The sequence below is a fragment of the Salvelinus fontinalis genome, chromosome 9, assembly GCF_029448725.1.
Source record: "Salvelinus fontinalis isolate EN_2023a chromosome 9, ASM2944872v1, whole genome shotgun sequence".
Classification (NCBI taxonomy): Eukaryota; Metazoa; Chordata; class Actinopteri; order Salmoniformes; family Salmonidae; genus Salvelinus; species Salvelinus fontinalis.
The window spans coordinates 36,867,681-36,882,782 of record NC_074673.1 but is presented as its reverse complement, the minus strand read 5'-3'; the positions used below and the strand labels follow the sequence as shown (position 1 = coordinate 36,882,782).

The window sequence follows — 15,102 nt, the reverse complement described above, 5'->3', positions numbered from 1 at the left end:
CCCACCGTAAAGCATGGAGGAGGAGGTGTTATGGTGTGGGGTTGCTTTTCTGGTGACACTGTGTGTGATTTATTTAGAATTCAAGGCACACTTAATCAGCATGGCTACCACAGCATTCTGAAGCAATACCCATACCACCTGGTTTGGGCTTAGTGGGACTATCATTTGTTTTTCAACAGGACAATGACCCAACACACTTCCAGGCTGTGTAAGGGCTATTTTACCAAGAAGGAAAGTGATGGAGTGCTGCATCAGATGACCTGGCCTCCACAATCACCCGACCTCAACGCAATTGAGATGGTTTGGGATGAGTCGGACCGCAGAATGAAGAAAAAGCAGCCAACAAGTGCTCAGCATATGTGGGAACTCCTTCAAGACTGTTGGAAAACCATTCCTCATGAAGCTGGTTGAGAGAATGCCAAGAGTGTGCAAAGCTGTCATCAGGCAAAGGGTGGCTACTTTGAAGAATCTAAAAACTAAAATATTTTGATTTGTTTAACACTTTTTTGGTTACACTATGATTCCATGTGTTATTTCATAGTTTGATATCTTCATTATTATTCGACAATGTAGAAAATAGTAAACATTAAGAAATACCCTTGAATGAGTAGCCTTGTTCAAAACTTTTGAATGGTACTGTAGGCTTGGAATCACTGGCCACTTTAATAAAATAACACAAGTCACTTTCATAATGTTTACATACTGCTTTGCTCATCTCATATGTACAGTTGAAGTCGGAAGTTTACATACACCTTAGCCAAATACATTTAAACTCAGTTTTTCACAATTCCTGACATTTAATCTTAGTAAAAATGCCCTGTCTTAGGTCAGTTAGGATCACCACTTTATTTTAAGAATGTGAAATGTCAGAATAATAGTAGAGAATGATTTATTTCAGTTTTTATTTCTTTCATCACATCCCCAGTGGGTCAGAAGTTAACATACACTCAAATAGTATTTGGTAGCATTGCATTTAAATTGTGTAACTTGGATCAAACATTTCGGGTAGCCTTCCACAAGCTTCCCACAGTAAGTTGGGTGAATTTTGGCCCATTTCTCCTGACAGAGCTGGTGTAACTGATCAGGTTCGTAGGCCTCCTTGCTCGCACAAGCTTTTCCAGTTCTGCCCACAAATTTTCGATAGGATTGAGGTCAGGGCTTTGTGATGGCCACTCCAATACCTTGACTTTGTTGTCCTTAAGCCATTTTGCCACAAATTTGGAAGTATGCTTGAGGTCATTGTCCATTTGGAAGACCCATTTGCGAACATGTTTTAACTTCCTGACTGATGTCTTGAGATGTTGTTTCAATATATCCACATCATTTTCCATCCTCATGATGCCATCCATTTTGTGAAGTGCACCAGTCCCTCCTGCAGCAAAGCACCCCCACAACATGATGCTGCCACCCCCCGTGCTTCACGGTTGGGATGGGGTTATTCGGCTTGCAAGCCTCCCCCCTTTTCCTCCAAACATAACGATAGTCATTATGGCCAAACAGTTCTATTTTTGTTTCATCAGACCAGAGGACATTTCTCCAAAAAGTACAATCTTTGTCCCCATGTGCAGTTGCAAACCGTAGTCTGGCTTTTTTATGGCGGTTTTGGAGCAGTGGCTTCTTCCTTGCTGAGCGGCCTTTCAAGTTATGTCGATATAGGACTCGTTTTACTGTGGATATAGATACTTTTGTACCTGTTTCCTCCAGCATCTTCACAAGGTCCTTTGCTGTTGTTCTGGGAATGATTTGCACTTTTCGCACCAAAGTACGTTCATCTCTAGGAGACAGAACACGTCTCCTTCCTGAGCGGTATGACGGATGCGTGGTCCCATGGTGTTTATACTTGTATACTTGTACAGATGAACGTGGTACCTTCAGGCGTTTGAAAATTGCTCCCAAGGATGAACCAGACTTGTGGAGGTCTACAATTTCTTGGCTGATTTTTTACGAGATCTTGGCTGATTTCTTTTGATTTTCCGATGATGTCAAGCAGAGGCACTGAGTTTGAAGGTAGGCCTTGAAATACATCCACAGGTACACCTCCAATTGACTCAAATTATGTCAATTAGCCTAACAGAAGCTTCTAAAGCCATGACATCATTTTCTGGAATTTTCCGAGCTGTTTAAAGGCACAGTCAACTTAGTGTATGTAAACTTCTGACCCACTGGAATTGTGATACAGTGAATTATAAGTGAAATTATCTGTCTGTAAACAATTGTTGGAAAAATTACTTGTGTCATGCACAAAGTAGATGTCCTAACCGACTTGTTAAAACTATAGTTTGTTAACAAGAAATGTGTGGAGTGGTTGAAAAACTAGTTTTAATGACTCCAACCTAAGTGTATGTAAACTTCTGACTTCAACTGTATATACTGTATTCTAGTCAATGCCACGGCGACATTGCTCAATGTAACATTTATATATTCCATTCTTTTACTTTTAGATTTGTGTGTTTTGTTAGATACTACTGCACTGTTGGAGCTAGGAACACATGCATTTCGCTACATCCACAACAACATCTGCTAAATATGTTGTATGTGACCAATAAAATGTTATTTGATATCCATCTCCTTTTCCTTCTCCTAGCATGGCCTATGCACACCACATAGAGCCTTCTCTATACATAAGGGACAGCTAGAAAGATACCACTGCACCCAAAGTTCCTCCCCAAAGCCATTACCAGCTGCCTCCCGGCTCACGCCCACCACTGGTTGTTGTCTGGCCCTGGATCAGAGGGAGGGAGGCCTCCTCACTGGCCCCCCAGCCTGTGTGTGACCCCCCGTGGGAGAGCAGGCCCAGGGCATAGCCCTACCATGGGGCTGTCTGGAGCTCCAAGAACAGCTATGTGGTCTCCCAGTGTGGCCTAGTGGACCGCCCTCAGCCCACTGCTGCCTGTCTCTCAGGACCTTGGCCTCCGCAACCACATCCCTCCCAAAGAGACAGAAAAACACTGAGAAGAGGGAGGAACTGGGAGAAAGCAGCCATTTAGCGTGTCGGATAGGCTGTATTTCTGAACTCTCCAACTACAGTCTTTAATTGAATGTATATTTACTTCATCTCACCACTATCTAGATTGGCTGAATATACAGTAAGACTCTTCTCTCTCATCTCCTATACTGAAGCACAGACAGACATAGCCAAAACCAGGGTAAGTGGTGGTAGTGTGACATCTCTGCCTGCATGGTTGAAAGCCTCCTCTACTCTCACCAGGCAGTGACAGAGTTAATCATCCCAACATCTCCAAGGCTGCTCCAATGATGTCATGCTAGATTAGCATCCCCCCTGGTGGAGACCAAATCATCCCAAAGCAGTGGGACTGGAGAAATGAGAGAGTTAGCTCACACAGAGGAGTGCTGGGGTGCTGGGTAGCCATGGAGACAGGTGCAGGCTGGGTTATGATGATTTCGGGAAGAGATAATACAGAGACCTCAACCAGTGGCAGCAGGTATGTCATCCCCAGCCCCAGAGCAGGCTGGGTAATCACAGGTGAGCAGATGTCTGACTCCTTTTATTGGGTTTAAGAGATAAGTGAACCTTTAAAGGCCCAGTGCAGTCAAAATTCTGTTTTTCCTATGTTTTGCATAATATTGTACAACATCTCATGAAACTATATAAAAAATGTTATTTCCTGATAGTTGCTGGTTGAAAATAAAATGTACACAGGACCTTCTAATCAGCAGGTTTTGCATGAGTGGAGTTTTTGCTTGCCTGGTGATATCAGAAGGCAGTATAAGTTAATAGACCAATAACATAGATATTTCCAAACCTCTGCCAATAACATCTAGTTTTCAGGTTACATATCCCTCTAGTCCCTCACTCAGACCATTCCCAGTCAGTCCTAGCAAAATTGTAGCTCTAGAATTTTTTGTTGTTATTTTTTACCATTTTAATAGAAAAGTATTACAGTAAGGTATTTTATTGTCACCAAGACATTTTCTCATAGAGATAAAAACAGCTACATTAGGCCTTTAAATCAGAGGACTAGCAAAAGGTACCTGTGGAAAGCAACCCGCCTTACAGAACTAGGCTGTATCACCTGACACCTGACTTTCAGTGTCACCCAGGGATGAGCAAAAATGACAAAATACAATGACAAAAAAAGAGATCAATGTTTCAAAATGACAAAATACTTGTATTTTATAATGCATTTAATTAAAATACATGTATTTTGTATTTTAAAATACAAAAATATATTTGCAAGTAGCCGGGTCGAACTGCAATAAACATTCTCAGTAACAGTTACAGAACGTTTTACTTGCTATGACTGTGATATGTTATTGTTTCTAGTTGAATGCACTGACTGTAAGTCACTCTGGATTTGAGTGTCTGCTAAATGACCAAAACGTAAAATGTATATATGAAAATGAACATAGAAAAAAACTAAAACAATGTGGGGTCATGCCTAGATGGGATACAGTTTAACCTAATTCTACTAACCTGCTGTGTAAATTCTCCGAAACAGGCTAAGAAAAGTCAATTTTGACAAAACCTTGTTTCGGGGCAGAGCTCATTAGAATAATACTCAGCATTCTTTGCAATTGTCAATTTTTACATACACTTTTATATTTAGTTAATTTGGCAGATGCTCTTATCACACCATAGTACCATCAGACCTCTGATACTAATGCAAGGTGATAGGGGGCCATGAAAAATGGTGAACCTCTATAAAATATGCTATAGAAAAGTATTTTGAAAATAAACTACAGCTCTCGAAAGTATCTTGTTACAAAATACATTTGAGTGTAGTTCAGCCCAGTGTAAAAAATAGGTAATAAAAATGCATATTTCAAATACACGTAACAGAAATACTGCCTATCTCTGTTGTCACCACTCAGTTGATAGAGACCCTCGGCCCTCCTGACAAAATTGGGTCATCTGCACACATTTTTCACCCAATCCACATCACTTTGTTATTTTGGCATCATTAATTTCTCTGTCATTTCATAATGTGCCCCACAAAGCAGGTCACCTCCCTGTGAGTGAACACTTGAACTAGACTAAGTGATAAGCCTCGAGGTGACAGCCTTTTAGTGGTTGAGGAGATAGGAATATAGCGTGCTGGGTAGTTTGTTTTCTACACAGATTACTTTTATCCCTTAGCTCTCACTGTGAGCTACACACACCATAAGACTGGCCTACATCTCTTCAACATTCATTATTCATGATCAAAAGCAAAGAGATGTTCAGAAGAAAGTTGGTTACATAGTTAATTTAGACCAGGGGATGGGCAACTTTGATGTGGGTGGAAGCCACACAAAGAAAATCGGAAACTCATGAGGGGCCGCAGTGGCTCGCAGGTCTGCGTACACACATCCATACCCATATGCAGTCAGAGTCAACCCTTGCCTTTTGGCGGCCCTAAGCAAAATTTTGTCGCGAGAAAAAAAATATAGTGGCCCCCCTCTTGACAGTGAAGAGAAACAATTGAAGTTTTAGATTTCATTTCCTGCAATTCCACACATTTTGCCATAGGGTTGAGACAAATGTTTTCAATATGATATCTGATGATCAATGGGGCCTCACCCGGTCGGTAATTCGACCTTGCTTACTAAAAGTTTAGATAGCTGGCCACTAAACTAGCTGGCCACTAAACTATCCAATCTGAAAATGTTTAGCTGACACGGGCTAATTGAGTGACTGTCAGTGCCTGACATAATAGAACACATGCTGATGCACAAGCACATTTTGAAATTGCACCCTGTGAATTCTATTATTCAAACTTTTAATATTAAGTTGAGACCCCGAAATGAATCCGCAGGCCTACAAAAAGGGGGTGGCCCATGGGCCGCCATTTGCCGATTTAGAGTCAACTCTCACTCTCATTTCACGGCCTGACTATCTCCTATGTGGTTTGTGCGTGTGACAGAAACAGGCATATGTATGATGCACACATATCTATTAATATCCACAGAACATAGGGGGGGGGGGGGGGGGGGGCAGTGAATATGCACCGCTTTAGTGTAGGTGTCTTTCCACACTCCTGTGGTTAGCTGCTCTGAAACACTCAATGCATACCACAGGCACATAGGACAAGTGCTTCTGTGTATTTGTGGGGCTTCAAAAACTTGCTCAGAAAAGAGCAGGTTAAAAACGCATATGAATACACATGCAATCTCACCTAACCACACACCTATACACTGCAGCAAAGGGCAAGCTATAGTAGTGCATTCATCAGCATCGAGGAGTGAAAGGAAGGACGCCTTATCTGCAGAGCTCCTGGGTAAATGGATGTGGACTGCTATTGCTATGTACAGAGCAGGTGCTGCTCTGCACCCGACTCCCTGCCCCCCTCTAACCTGCTCTAGACTGTGTTTTCTTAGCTCTGCTCCGTACATTTCCTTTCCTGTGACGCAGGAACAGGGACCAGCAGCCAGGTTGCATAGCTCATCAGTCAGAGACACAGAGGAGGATGGAGAAGAGGAGAGAAAGATGGTTGGGGGGGGGGGGGGGGGGCTGTTCAATTATTCATCTGTTCAACAGTAACCTTTAGGAAAGAATAATGCCACTGCAGGGCCTCTCTGACAGCAGAGAGAAAATCCTGTTCTGGGAGAAGAGAGGCAGGCAGGCAGGGAGATGAGCGCCATTGAAACCCCTGGATGTCAGGTGATGCTGTTATTCTGAGCAGGCATGCAGATGGACAGCTGCTCCATAGCTACAGGTCAGGCAGGGTGGATTATAGGCATTGATTGAAACTCAAGTGTTAAATTCAATGATTGAAACTCAAGTGTTAAATTCAAATCTTCCATCCATCATATCTAAACAAATATCACAAAAATCTCAATGAAAATGATCAAATCAACTCGATTGGAGGTACACAACACACTCCCCGCCTCTCATGAGCCATCCAGCCGCTGCCGAGAACCACATAGCGGATTTCTTAACAGGGTTGATAGCAATTGATTTTTAAGAGTATTACTTGCGCTTACCTAGCTCAAATTCTAGATGTCGGATTAAAACTATAGCATCCATAAAGTGAGCATTGGACATAAAAAAAATGCTGGACTGACAAAATGTGGAGGTGCAACGGTTTTTATTAAATGTATAACTTATCGCTCTCATGTGCACATTTCCGTCGTTAAGAAACAACGACGTGCTGCCTTTTTGTAGCATCTCTGACAATGCAAAAAAAAATTTCAGCCGAATCTCAGAATTCTAACACCAGGTTGGTTGCTCGGCAACAACACAGCTGCTTACACCATGCTGCCAGTAAAGAAGTGTATGCGAACAAACCTAGGTTACTGTATATAGCTAGCTATATGATGATATTCAAGCTGAGGTTAATCAATAAATGTAAACAGATATTTAGATTAGCTATGTAACTTTAGCTATCTAGCTAATGTTAGCTTGCTTGTACAAAGTTCAGCAGCTAGCCTCTGTAGCTAGCTGACACGAGTCAGCTGAAAGCTAGCTAGCTAACGAACAGCCAAATAAAAGGTAGCTAGCCAATGAATGTGGTTTTGTTTTGATTAGCTAGGTATCTAAATAACGTAACGTTATACCAGTCAGATGAGAGTTAACGTTGGCTAGGAAGCTAACCAACAAGCAAGGGAAGCTAACTAACTATATTTCGCCAAATAAGGTTTAAGTCATCGTGTGTAAACTGCTGATCTCGTGTAATCGGAGCACAAACAAATATGCACAAATAAACTAGCGAACATCTGTCTGCTATGATAGGTAACCTTAGTTAGCATTACAATCTTACGTTGGCTAACGTGTATGGATAGTTCATGCACCACCAAATAGCATACTTTCTTACACAAAATATAAATAGTTACATTAAGTTTAAAATCACAGAACTTTGGTTAACAGCCACCCTACTTCACATTAATTTGCATTGCACAGACCAAGTTATGGTAAGATAAGGTATCCTGACTTCAGACAGGATACTGCAATTAGCTACGCTAAATTTACTCGAAGAGCAACCAAGACCACACAAACCATAGCCGAGAAAACAAATTGTTTTCTTAAAAAACAGTAAGCTAGTTATGAACTGCATATAGTAAATGGTTGAACCCTAAGAGCACATGTAAACATAACTTCAGTTGTGCTAGCATCAATTTGCGAGACACGAATAACAGAATTGCTGTTTCGAGCATGTTTAGAATAAATTCCAGCATCGGCATGAACTCTTTCTCCTGCTGTCTTGTCATTTTTATAAACCAAATTTGTGCTGACTAATCAACACAGTGTCAAGTTACTTTTCAGTGTGTTCACAGAAAATCTGAAGTCGCCATGCAAAAGCAAAAAGTAGTCAGGGGGTTGCAAATGGTGCACCAGGGTAAAACATCATCACTCAGAATTAGGTTTGCACATTTTGGGGAATATTCAGGAGGTGGAAACTTTCCGTGGGAATATATGGGAAATATATGCAAATTAATATTAATACCATTTAAATGAAGATGTTTTTTGCATTGGATATATTTGCCATATCATAAAGAGACAGAAACATAAACCTTTTACCTCATCATAAGTAGACATAATTGCAAATGATTAAATACCTCCAATAGAAAAAAAATTGTTTTAGTTACGAATTGAACTTCAATTAAATGAGTTGACTCTTCAGATGGGATGATTTCACTGAACCACAAAGGGGAATATTGAATGATACCCAATGATTCATCGCATCTCCCAAAAACATTTTCTACATACATCTGTAAAATGATAGTCTAGAAACTAAAGCTTTGGTTGTCTTCCTCTCAGGCTTCCATGTCTTCTCCCTGGACCTCCTCAATGTACACCTCTTGAACATCAGAGTGTGAGGCCTCATCTTCACTGTCTCTTTCCAACCTTGTTGAGGACGGCTCGTTGTCAGGCTCAAAAATCCTCAAATTTTCCCCGATAGCCACCACTTTCCCAACCCTTGTACTGGTCAGCCTGTTGCGTGCTTTGGTGTGTGTGTTCCCAAACAAGGGCCAGTTGCGCTCTGAGGCGGCTGATGTTGATGGGATTTGGAGGATGATTGAGGCAACAGGGGAAAGAGCCTCAGATCCACAAAGTCCCTTCCACCAGGTGGCTGATGAGATATGTTGGCACGACTGCCATATTGCATCTCCATCCCAAAGCCCTTGCTTGGAATTGTACGTCGCCAGACTGCCAAGAACCTTGCACTCATCCAGGCCAAAGTGGCGAGACACAGTAGTGATGACAACATAGGCCTTGTTGATCTCTGCACCAGACAGGATGCTTTTGCCAGCATACTTGGGGTCCAACATGTACGCTGCGGCATGTATGGGCTTCAGGCAGAAGTCTTCACACTTTTCAGAACTGCAATTTCCTCTGCTTGGAGCAACAGTGAAGTGGGCAGGGCAGTACGGATTTCTTCTATTACATCTGCATGCAGAGTCTGAACATCAGACAGGATGGCATTGTCTCCCTCAATCTGTGCAATGGCTACTGCTATAAGTTTCAGGAGTTTCAGGCTGCTTACCACTGTCTCCCAAAATACATCATCCAGGAGGATCCGCTTGATGGGGCTGGCCATATCGGCAGAGTATGATATGGCCATTTCTTGGAGACTCCTTCCCCTCCAGAACACTGTCAAACATGATGACAACACCACCTCAACGGGTGTTGCTGGGTAGCTTCAATGTGGTGCTCTTATTCTTCTCACTTTGCTTGGTGAGGTAGATTGCTGTTATAACTTGATGACCCTTCACATACCTAACCATTTCCTTGGCTCTCTTGTAGAGTGTATCCATTTTTTTCAGTGCAATGACATCCTTGAGGAGCAGATGCAATGCATTGTGCTTTGGTGTGATGTGAGGGTAGGACTCCTCCACTTTAGACCAAGCAGCCTTCATGTTCACAGCATTGTCTGTCACCGGTGCAAATACCTTCTGTGGTCCAAGGTCATTGATGACTGCCTTCAGCTCATCTGCAATGTAGAGACTGGTGTGTCTGTTGTCCTTGTGTCTGTGCTCCTGTAGAATACTGGTTGAGGGGTGGAGATGATGTAGTTAATTATTCCTTGCCCACGAACATTTGACCACCCATCAGAGATGATTGCAATACAGTCTGCTTTCTCTATGATTTGCTTGATCTTCACTTGAACTCTGTTGAACTCTGCATCCAGCAAATTAGTAGATAAAGCATGTCTGGTTGGAGGGGTGTAGGCTGGGCGAAGAACATTCAGAAATATTTTCCAATACACATTGCCTGTGAGCATCAGAGGTGAACCAGTTGCATACACAGCTCGAGCAAGACATTCATCAGCATTTCTCTTGACTACGTTCCTCCATTGAGTCAAAAAACCTTCTGATTCCAAGAGAACCATGAGCTGTTATTATCGATAAGGACTTTTGTCAGAGGTTGCTTGTTGTGAGCGCTGAGGGAACGTTATGCACTTGGCCAGATGATTCGGCATCTTTGTTACATTCTACACATATGATTTGGCACAGTATTTGCAAATGTACACAGCTTTTCCTTCTACATTAGCTGCAGTGAAATGTCTCCACACATCAGATAGCGCCCGTGGCATTTTCCTGTAAAGATTAGAAAGAAATGACCAAAAAAAACAAATCCAATTCCAGATAAATAGTTAAGCAGTTAGATTAAACAACTCCTTTGTAAGATACATGTTTTAACATTAAACATGTATGGAAACAGGTGAATTAACACTCCTCAGTTAGCAGGCTCAAGCAAGCTAAAACCCACATGGTAGCAAAAACTAACTACAAAAATGGTTAACAATTTAGAAATGATTTAAACACACTTTGCTGTAGGCTACTATTTACTAGTTAACAAAAAAATCATCTATGTCATATAAAATATATTCACCCCACCCAGTATTGTAATCAAAACTTACTAGAACGCATGTAGTCCTTGGCTCAGACAGTGTAGTAGTGTGGGCTCAATAGCATCTCATAGTGTGCAATATCTTGAGAATCAGCTGGACATGTGATGGAAGAATGCACTGTGCATGCAGAGGGTTGCAATTCCATTGAATTGTGGATAGTTTAACCAAAATATGCCACAAGACCTAGAATTGCTTTATGAATTTAAGCAAAATTCCAGGGCTTAACTTCCCATGGAAGATTTCTGGAAATTTACCGGAAAGTGTTCGACCCTTTGCAACCCTACTCAGAATCACTGCTTGCCGAACATTCCATGTGTCATCCTGGTCTCATGTAAAGCCAGGACACTGAAATTAGTATGATATGTTACGTTTGGTATGGTTACATAAGACAGTAGATTACTTAAAACCTCTTAAAGGAACCGCCCCTTTTCCCCCAATTTTCACCTAAAATGACATACCCAAATCTAACTGCCTGCAGCTCAGGACCTGAAGCAAGAATGTGCATATTCCTGATACCATTTGAAAGGGAACACTTTGAAGTTTGTGGAAATGTGAAATTAATGTAGGAGAATATAACACATTAGATATGGAAAAAGATAATACAAAAAAAAGAATGTGTTTTTGAAATGCAAGAGAAAGGCCATAATGTATTATTCCAACCCAGGCACCATTTACATTTTGGCCACTAGATGGCAGCAGTGTATGTGCAAAATTTTAGACTGATCCAATGAACCATTGCATATATGTTCAAAAATGTGTACCAAGACTGTCCAAATGTGCCTAATGGGTTTATTAATACATTTTCAAGTTCATAATTGTGCACTCTCCTCAAACAATAGCATGGTATTATTTCACTGTAACAGCTACTGTAAATTGGACAGTGCAGTTAGATTAACAAGAATTTAAGCTTTCTGCCCATATCAGATATATCTATGTCATGGGAAATTTGCATCTTACTTACAACCTCATGCTAATCACATTAGCCTATGTTAGTGTAACGGATGTGAAATGGCTAGCTAGTTAGAGGGTACGCGCTACTAGCGTTTCAATCAGTTACGTCACTTGCTCTGAAACCTAGAAGTAGTGTTTGCTCTGCAAGGGCCGCAGCTTTTGTGGAGCGATGGGTAACGACGCTTCGTGGGTGTCAGTTGTTGATGTGTGCAGAGGGTCCCTGGTTCGCGCCCGTGTCAGGGCGAGGGGACGTCCTAAAGTTATACTGTTACATTGATGCTGTTGACCCGGATCACTGGTTGCTGTGGAAAAGGAGGAGGTTGAAAGGGGGGTGAGTGTAACGGATGTGAAATGGCTAGCTAGTTAGCGGGTACGCGCTACTAGCGTTTCAATCAGTTACGTCACTTGCTCTGAAACCTAGAAGTAGTGTTGCACCTTGCTCTGCAAGGGCCGCGGCTTTTGAGGAGCGATGGGTAACGATGCTTCGTGGGTGACTGTTGTTGATATGTGCAGAAGGTCCCTGGTTCGCGCCCGGGTATGGGCGAGGGGACGGTTTAAAGTTATACTGTTACATTAGCTTAACCATCCCATGGGATGGACACCGATCCTGTAGAGGTTTTAAACCCCTTCACTGCAGTCAAATGACCAAATCACCCTCTAGTGGCCTCATGAGGTGAAATGTAATTAATATTTTTCATAATTAAAAAACATTATTTCAAAACACTTGCCGAAAATCTGGTGTTTGTATGTCAAACGGTTTTGTTATATTTCAGTCTTCTGTAATGTATACTGTGCATTCGGAAAGTATTCAGACCCCTTCCCCTTTTCCACATTTTGTTACGTTACAGCCTTATTCTAAAATTGATTAAATAACTTTTTTCCTCATTAATCTACACACAATACCCCATAATGACAAAGCAAAAATAGGTTTGTATACATTTTTGCTAATTTATTTAAAAAATAAATAAAATACTTTATTTACATAAGCATTCAGACCCTTTGCTATGAGACACGAAAATCAGCTCAGGTGCATCCTGTTTCCATTGATCGTCCTTGAGATGTTTCTACAAATTGATTGGAGTCCACCTGCGGTCAATTCAAATGATTGGACATGATTTAGAAAAGCATACACCTGTCTATATAAAGGTCCCACAGTTGACAGTGCATGTCAGAGCAAAAACCAAGCCATGAGGTCAAAGGAATTGTGATTAGAGCTCAGAGACAGGATTGTGTTGAACCACATTTCTGGGGAAGGGTACCAAAACATTTCTGCAGCATTGAAGGTACCCAAGAACACAGCGGCCTCCACAACATTCTGAAATGGAAGAGGTTTGGAACCACCAAGACTCTTCCTAGTGCTGGCCGTCTGGCCAAACTGAGCAATCGGGGGAGAAGGGCCTTGGTCAGGGAGGTGACCAAGAATCCGATGGTCACTCTGACGGAGATCCAGAGCTCCTCTGTGGAGATGGGAGAACCTTCCAGAGAGACAACCATCTCTGCAGCACTCCACCAATCAGGCCTTTATGGTAGAGTGGCCAGACGGAAGCCACTCCTCAGTAAAAGGCACATGATAGCCCGCTTAGTTAGCCAAAAGGCACCTGAAGGACTTCTAAACAGTGAGAAACAAGATTCTCTGGCCTGATGAAACCAAGATTGAACTTTTTGCCCTGAATGCCAAGCGTCACGTCTGGAGGAAACCTGACACCATCCCTACGGTGAAGCATGGTGGTGGCAGCATTATGCTGTGGGGTTGTTTTTCAGCGGCAGGGACTGGGAGACTAATCAGGATTATGGGAAAGATGAACAGAGCAAAGTACAAAGAGATCCTTGATGAAAACCTTCTCCAGAGCGCTCAGGATCTCAGACTGGGGCAAAGGTTCACCTTCCAACTAGACAACGACCCCTAAGCACACAGCCAAGACAACACAGGAGTGGCTTCGGGACAAGTCTCTGAATGTTCTTGAGTGGCCCAGCCAGAACCCAGACTTGAATCCGACATAACATCTCTGCAGAGACCTGAAAATAGCTGTGCAGACACGCCCCCCCATCCAACCTGACAGAGCTTGAGAGGATCTGCAGAGAAGAATGGGAGAAACTTCCCAAATACAGGTGTGCCAAGCTTGTAGCGTCATACCCAAGAAGACTCAAGTCTGTAATCGCTGCCAAAGGTGCTTCAACAAAGTACTGCATCAAGGGTCTGATATTTCAGTTTATTTTATTTTATACATTTGCATGTAGATTGATGAGGGGGAAGAAAACGATGTCAAAAAACTCAAAATTGAATACTATATCTGACATGGTACAGGTCTTATCTTTTTTAAAGCCCATAATCATGTGTGTGAGGTGTACACGTTTCTTTCAAAGTAGATTTGTTCAAGAGAAACTCTGTGTGACCCTGATTTAGCCCACTGCAGTAAAAGGTTTTAAGACAAAAATGAGGGTGGTTGGTCGGAGTGGAAGGATGGGCGTATAACGCAAATGTCTAACAACCAAAGGTTCAGTGTTCCAATCTCATCATGGACAACTTTAACATTTTAGCTAATTACCAACTTTGCAACTACTTACTACTTTTTAGCTACTTAGAAACTACTTAGCATGTTAGCTAACCATTCCCATAACCCTACCCCTTTAACATAACTCCTAACCATAACCTTAACCCCTAGCCTAGCTAACTTTAGCCACCTAGCTAACATTAACGTTAGCCTCCTAGCTTACCTTAGTGACACCAAATTGGAATTCGTAATATATCATATGTCATAGAAATTCATAACGTATCGTACGAATTGAAATTACTAACATATACAAATTACAATTCGTAACGTGTCAAATGGATGATGGCCGTCCACAAATTAATACATACCATACGAAACATAACATATCATACTATACTGAAGGACAACATAAACGCAACATGTAAAGTGTTGGTCCCATGTGTCTCAAGTTGAGGGAGCGTGCAAATGACATGCTGACTGCAGGAATTTCCACCAGAGTTGCTGCCAGAGAACTGAATGTTAATTTCTCTGGCTTCCCGAGCGGCGCGGCGGTCTAAGGCACTGCATCGCATCACTACAGACCCGGGTCGACCTCAGGCTGTGTCACAACCGGCCTTGACCGGGAATCCCATAGGGCGGCACACAATTGGCTCAGCGTCGTCCAGGTTAGGCCGGGGGGGGGCTTTACTTGGCTCATCACGCTCTAGCGACTCCTTGTGGCGGGCCGGGTGACTTCGGTTGTCAGTTGAACAGGGTGCGGCTGGCTTCCGGGTTAAGCGTGCAGGTGTTAAGGAGCGCGGCTTGGCGGGTCATGTTTCAGAGGACGCATGATTCGACCTTCGCCTCTCCCAAGCCTGTTGGGGAGT

General features: G+C 42.4%; 1 protein-coding gene across 5 annotated transcripts in view; it reads right to left on the bottom strand.

Annotated features, from left to right (window-relative positions):
• LOC129862511 (craniofacial development protein 1-like) overlaps positions 1-15,102 on the bottom strand; it is a 55,245-nt gene that overhangs the window by 7,982 nt on the left and 32,161 nt on the right. The window contains exon 7 of one of the 5 annotated variants that reach the window (XM_055934262.1): positions 6,453-15,090. The exons of the other annotated variants lie outside the window; for them this stretch is intronic. Coding sequence (XP_055790237.1) covers positions 15,024-15,090 — 67 coding nt within the window. The 3' untranslated portion in view covers positions 6,453-15,023. Of the gene's footprint in view, positions 1-6,452; positions 15,091-15,102 lie in introns of those variants that run through there. 5 annotated transcript variants of the gene reach the window in all.